This window comes from Neoarius graeffei, chromosome 5 (genome assembly GCF_027579695.1).
Source record: "Neoarius graeffei isolate fNeoGra1 chromosome 5, fNeoGra1.pri, whole genome shotgun sequence".
Lineage (NCBI taxonomy): Eukaryota > Metazoa > Chordata > Actinopteri > Siluriformes > Ariidae > Neoarius > Neoarius graeffei.
The window spans coordinates 70,688,855-70,695,832 of NC_083573.1; the positions used below are offsets into that span (position 1 = coordinate 70,688,855).

Consider the following 6,978-nt stretch of genomic DNA (forward strand, 5'->3'; position numbering starts at 1 on the left):
GTTGAAAGTCACACCTGGAGGACGCTCTGGACTCTGACAGTAATGCTCTTATGGCTAAGGACTACAGTTGACTTGCTAACTTTAGGACTGTAGTTGTCATGAACAGTTTTGCACTCAAGTTTCCATCAATGAAGAGTTATAACATCAACGAAACTGACTTCATGTTAAAATCATGTCTGTTATCACCTGAATGAGGATGGGTTCCCTTTTGAGTCTGGTTCCTCCCTCATGTCATCTGAGGGAGTTTTTCCTTGCCACTGTCGCCACAGGCTTGCTCATTGGGGATAAAATTAGCTCATGTTTAAAGTCATTCAAATTCTGTAAAGCTGCTTCGTGACTATGTTTATTGTTAAAAACACTATACAAATAAACTTGACTTCCATTTTCATGACCACTTAACCCTTTATTCAAGCCTGGAAAAAAAAATTAAATTTTTTTTTACATACAGGCTGTATTGGGGGGGCATTTGCTCACACTCCTGAAGGCTTTCTGAAAATATTTTGTCTCTTGAAGCAAAACGTACCATGCTCACCATTACTCGCACTTTTCTTTCACGTATATATGCAATCTACTCAGGACTCATTTCTGCATTCCCCCCAGGAGTAGTTCAATCACCAAGTCTGTATCAATGCTTTAATATTTCACATTTTAAAAACCACCAAGACAACCAATCATGTCCTGACAATAACAAATGTACACATTCTCTTATATACAGTTTTACACCATCTACTTTACAGGCATGGTATTTGGCTCCCAGTTCTGAGAGTTAAAAGGGAAAAAAAAAAAAATTATAAAATCAAGCTATGCTACACAAAGTAAGGTTCAGTACAATACTGTATCTTACAAAATTTCATAAATAAAGCACCCACTGAATTAAATATTTGCCTTTGGCAATAAAATGGAATTATATCATGAAAACTCAATTTAAAATAGAAAAGGTGGCACCATAAATATGCAAATACTCTTGCAATTCTAAATTCATCAAACTCCTTCCAGAGTGAAATAATAGGAATGTGTTCCTAAAAACAACAAGTCAAACTGCAGCAGACCTGTAGGAATGACTTGACTCCTCCACACCAGTTTGGAGTACAGTGAACAGTCTCCACGCTGCAGTTCAGCTTCACAATGACCAAAGGTTTAGAGCAGCACTGACTAGAATTCCTATGGCAACATAGTTTATGGACTAAACTTTCACACCACACAAAAATAAGACAAAAATCCTACAAAATGAGCAATCTCTGATACAACACTGCATTGCTCTGGGCATGTTTGAGAAATAAAATGCCCCAGAATATTGTATAAGGTTTAAATACTTGTAAACAATCTTCTATTCTGAGTCTTTGATGAAAAGGCACACATCACTGCTTTGAACACCATCCTGTGAGGCCGTGACCATTTTTCAAGACAGCACCTTGTCTCATCCTGTAATGCTCTTCAACACTGATGTTAAACAAACCCAGTTCTGAGACGTGCTCAAACTGCACATGGGTCCAGAAGTCATGCTCACAAAGAGCAAGGCATACGTGTGCTGTTGACTCCCAGGTGGAGTGGATCAGAAACACGAACAGCAGTTTGTTCTTGAACATTTCACACAGTGGGTTTTTCTGTGCTTTTTGGTGGAGTCAACAGGCCTCCTACTGCCACTGGAGACAGTCGGTCCAGGTTCTCCTGCTGTCGCTGCTGAGCATCGTTCTAAAAACGCACAAAGCAGTAGCCATGTTCATAACTTTGGACTTCGAGTTGAAGGGAAAAGAAGAACCTTGAGTGAGAAAGGTGACACTCACCAACATGGACAGATAGTCCACATGAGTTTGGATGTTGTGCCGGTCCTCTGCTGCAACTTTTTTGAAGTCCTTCAGTTTCGGCTGGCCAAATTCATTGACCGTCCTCACAAAGGGGGCCATCCAGCGCACACAGCTAGATATACTGTCCCATGTCAGACCTAATAAGAACCAGACATGCATTGTTTTATTTTACTCAATCCAAATGACTGAAGAACAGCACCCTGATCACCACAGGTATCCATCCCCCCCCCCCCCAACTGCTACAAGCTTCATTCCACTTACAAACATGTACCATTTTTGCCAACACACTAATTAGTATTAAATGTAACTTAGGACTGATATGCCAATTAGCAAAAAGTACCAGCCAACTTGGATTAAATATTTTCTTTCACCATGTTCATGGGAACATTCAGAAATCAAACTAGATTTAAAAAAAAAAAAAAAAAAAAAAAAAAAAAAAAAGGGGGGGGCAATAAGATGCCAAGAATCAGATGCCATTTTGAATATTTGATTAAGATTCATGGTCTTACCAGATACTTTCTGTACAGTTTCAATTGAGGTAAAGTGACAAAAGGCAGCAGCAGCCAGAACTCCATACTGGTAATCCAACGAGTTAATGTCCAGTATACAAAGATCCAGCAACTGAAGAGAGAATTTAAACATCAGTACACAGTGTAAATACTATACACTAATTACTTAAGATGGGAAAATTATGCTCCGAATCCAAAGGAGTCTTTAAAAAAAAAAAAGAAAAAAAAAAAAACCCAGTCACGCAACATACACATTTGTTACTGTTCACATATGACTGATTTAATATGTAAAAACAATATATTGATTATGTGACTGATGGATAAACAAGCTTGTGTGACAGGACATGATTAAACCTTAAGAAAAATATTTGTTCAGTCTTGGTGGCTCAATCTGTTCCTTTTCTTATGAGAAGGAGGGGGGAAAAAAAAAAATCTCCCCTGCCTTTGAAAAATGTTAACATGGAATATACAGGCTCATTTGTCTCCTCTGTAGCAGTAAAACTAAAGCACACAATACCATGTGCACAAAACGCCACATAGTGGTTTGAACCGGTTTTAACTGCTTCTGAACCACTGAGACAGTCACACAGATGTGCACAGAACGAAGCTTCGGTCTTCACTTGATCACGTGACTTTGGCACTTCAATACGAGCTTCAAAATCACTGCTTTGTAGTTTTCAAAGCAAGTTTTGAAGCTTCAGGTTCTCAGTTACTTCACTTGTAATTTCTACAAGAGAAAACCACCACACACACCTGGGTCATTTGTATATAGGCTTCCTGAGAAAACTGAGGCACGAGAAAATTTGGTCCTTCCTTCAGAGTGTCCACTTGAACATAAAGCTTCAACCAAGAGATGGGAGTTTCAGGACACAGGTACCAATTTAATGCCTTCAGCATTATCAGCTCCATTTCAAGGATTTCATCTTCGTCACAGGCACCATCTGTGACATACGCAAACTCTTGAAGCTTTGGTGCATAGATTTCCTGTAATTCCAAGACAGGCCAAACAGATTACACTTAAAATACCTCTTAAAACTTAGCCATTGGTTCAAGTCATTAATACTGGTCTCATTATACAGGCAACCAAGTCAGTCAACGGTCTTACCTCTAGTTTAGATGCAATGAACAGTGAAGTAATGCCAATGAGTTGCAACTGGTTCTTCCCAATGGCTACCTGAGTCAGCATGAAGCGATCAAAGAAGTCCTGAGCCAGGTAAAAGGTCTCACGGTGAAGTGTATACACCTCACTCACCTAAAGAGGTGCAGAGGTACGTTTGAGTAAAATGTTATAACAAGCAGCTACGACTTGAGACAAATTAGTCACAAACCTCTAAAAGCCAGTCAAGGAGAATGGCCCTCATTTTTGGTTGCAGGCTGGGGTGCTGCTGCATGAAGGTTTTATCATGGATATACTTCAATTCTTTATTCAGCATCTTAATCCACACATCATCCGAGCTGGCCCAGCTGTCAAAAATATGCAGAGACGTGATGTAATGTACAGAGCAAATGCTTAGAGAGAGAAAAGGATGTCAAAGCCCCCCCGAGTTCACAGATTGGGATGCATCCAAATCTCACACACCCTTATTCATTCATTGACACAGGAAAGATGACAGCACACAAACCAAATGAGGGAGAAACGTGTTGAAGTCAGAGAATGGAGATATACATCACTTCAATTAAAGCTTGGATTTGTTTTTTGCCCTCTGTGAGATGAAGCTACATCATTAAAAGGTGGCTTTTTTTGCCCTTTTTAGTAATCTTTACAGGGGGTGCTAATAACTGTGTGCAAGTACATGCATTTTTCTTTTAACGCTACATCATGCCAATTCTCATTTTCGTCCATGTTAACTCCATAGTTTGTGTGTGTTTAATCCGGTACTTGGGTTGTTAAATCATGATGTGCATCACATTTCAAAAGTCTCTTCAATACTCATCTCATCTCATTATCTCTAGCCGCTTTATCCTTCTACAGGGTCGCAGGCAAGCTGGAGCCTATCCCAGCTGACTACGGGCGAAAGGCGGGGTACACCCTGGACAAGTCGCCAGTTCATCACAGGGCTGACACATAGACACAGACAACCATTCACACCTACGGTCAATTTAGAGTCACCAATTAGCCTAACCTGCATGTCTTTGGACTGTGGGGGAAACCGGAGCACCCGGAGGAAACCCATGCGGACACGGGGAGAACATGCAAACTTCGCACAGAAAGGCCCTCGCCGGCCCCGGGGCTCGAACCCAGGACCTTCTTGCTGTGAGGCGACAGCGCTAACCACTACACCACCGTGCCGCCCTCTTCAATACTATACCACACTATATCTTAGTCATTTCCTTCCTCCCTCCTCCAAATGTTCCTACCTAAGGGAAGGCAGTGGCGAGGGCTTGATGAACAGATTCTTGAACCTGAAGCGTTTAAAACCAGACAAATTACTCGACTCTTCAAGTTCCTTGTGAGGCGTCTCGACAAGGACACAGGGGCTAACATCTCCTTCCACCCACCGGTTCTACAAAAAAAAAAAAAAACCACACACAGTTCATATTAACTTAAAGTAGTGTTATAAATACCACAAATTAAGTATAATCTGTTCAAAGTCAAGGCACACCACTAATTATACACTTCCACAATGCATACTGCACATTAAAGTCATACCTAACCACCCTTATACTAAATACATACGTGTGTGTGGACACACAAAAAGGATAAGTGAGGAACAAAAGCCCTCAGGGCAGCTGAACAAAGCTCAATTTGGCGGGAGGAGGCGGGGCAAAGGGGAGGAGCTAATTGTGACGCTGACCAGTAGCACGTCATCACGTACACACAATTAACATTTACAGAAGCCTCCATGTATTTTTTTTTTTTTAATTAAGAAAAACGAATAAAATTAATGTAATTTTCCATCAGAGTCACTTCAGTACATCTGAAAGCAAGCTTAATAAAATAACTCACCTGAATTTCAAAACTTTGTTTCTTGGCTGCTGGCGTTTTTATTTTACATTGCTAATAATAAAGAGGGGGAAAAAAACCCCACAATGTTAGTCTTTACTGCAACACAACACATGTCGCTATAAAATAATTACAAAACACATTCTGAACAGAAGGAAGAGGATATCCTGCTACCTCAGCTTTTCTCTTCTTTGGACACACAGTATTTTGGTCTGCTTTGTTTTCATCTCTTTCTTGCAGTGTGTTAAGGCAACTGGACAACAACAAAACAGAAATATTAATGATGTTTACTGACCAGGTCAGAGATTTTGTCTTGCTAATATGTATACAAGACTATTCCTACCTGCGTCTTGACATTTTTCCCCCAATGGCAAATTATTTCAAATGCCTGAAAGTAGGACAACAGCAAATATATGTTTGTAATATTTACTAGACACTTAGATATTAAGAGAGAGAGAAAAAAAAAGTCGTTCAGGTAAAACAGAACAAAAACCCAAAACAGGCTAAACTGCTGCTAGCCAGTGGAGCACTAACAACCATCAGCTCCACCAGCCTGCCTTTGGAGCCTTTTAAAAGGCAAAAATACTGAAAAAAACAACTTTATTCAGCACAAAGCCAACAAAAAAAGTTCTTCGTTAGGTATTTATTCATATATAACCTATAAACATGCAGTTCCATCCGAGTAAAATGACAGTTTTCTTCCCCAGGCTGAGATTATGAAAGTCGAGTCCCCGCCAATTTAAGAAGCGGGAGGACAAACCGCGTCAAACAAAACCCGACCAAAAAACAGCAAAAGTCTTTAAAATACAACACTTCTTTAAGTTTAACAACACCGGACATGTATATAATCTTATATCATACGAGAATAAAATCTTTATTTCCACCTACTAGCTGTGTCTTTCTCCCTAACCGAACCCTGAACAGGAGGTTAGCTAAGGAGCTAGCAACCGAGAGATTTATTTTTACCGCACTGGACTGGCGGGACTGGAACCGAACCCCATGTGTCCACGTCTAAAACCACTTTTACCTTCCATACTTATATACTGTAAAGTCATATGATATGAAGCCACCAAGGACAGCTAATAAACACCCTGCCCAGCTAGCAGCGCTGAAGTAAACCCGGGTTAGCTTACTATATACTACTTTGCTAACTGACCAACGATGGAAGTAACAAATAAACATCACATAAACGTAATTAAAAATATCCCTAGTGCACTCCTAGGTAATAATTACAATACTCTTTACTGAAATTCATGAATAACCAGCTCTATTTCAGTCCAGGAGCAGCATCTACTCACCAGCTGCAGAATAAACGAACAGACATCAGCTGGCGCCGGCGCCAACCTTTATAAAGGGCGCCAGTGCGCATGCGCGGGATCTGATCCCTTTCGAGCTGGAACATTATTTAAATCCTGAACCCTCACGGTTTTGTGCTCAAACTAATCCTCTGCCTGAGACATCATTAAGATGTAAACGGATCCATATTAAACGTTTTCACCACGTCTGAGCGTGTTTACTCCTGACAGCTGGTGTGTTTGCTGTGCGGCTGAGTTCAGGGACTTTTGTCTAAAAAGAGCGCTTTTCTTATTTCGCGGTCAAACCAAACTCGCGCCCAAACACCCAATACACGATTCCCGTGCACTTCCTTTACCGAATAGCACATTTATACCACATTTAATAATGGTTTTTAGCCTTAACTGGCACTTCCTGATATGAGACC

The 6,978-nt window shown here is 40.5% G+C and overlaps 1 protein-coding gene across 2 annotated transcripts; it reads right to left on the reverse strand.

Moving 5' to 3' along the window:
• Positions 1 to 382: 382 nt before the first annotated feature.
• Positions 383 to 6,598, reverse strand: ccne2 (cyclin E2). 2 transcript variants are annotated; one of them, XM_060920685.1, is made up of 11 exons: positions 6,557 to 6,596; positions 5,602 to 5,646; positions 5,433 to 5,511; positions 5,262 to 5,312; positions 4,673 to 4,818; positions 3,643 to 3,778; positions 3,420 to 3,566; positions 3,068 to 3,298; positions 2,315 to 2,426; positions 1,785 to 1,942; positions 383 to 1,692 (listed from the first exon to the last, which is right to left on the reverse strand). In XM_060920685.1, the coding sequence occupies exons 2-11, from the start codon at positions 5,613 to 5,615 to the stop codon at positions 1,588 to 1,590; spliced, it is 1,179 nt and encodes a 392-aa protein (XP_060776668.1). In that variant the 5' UTR covers positions 5,616 to 5,646; positions 6,557 to 6,596; the 3' UTR covers positions 383 to 1,587. The 2 variants fall into 2 exon arrangements, with proteins under 2 accessions (XP_060776668.1, XP_060776669.1); XM_060920686.1 differs by lacking the exon at positions 3,068 to 3,298 and having other exon boundaries at positions 6,557 to 6,598.
• Positions 6,599 to 6,978: the final 380 nt, after the last annotated feature.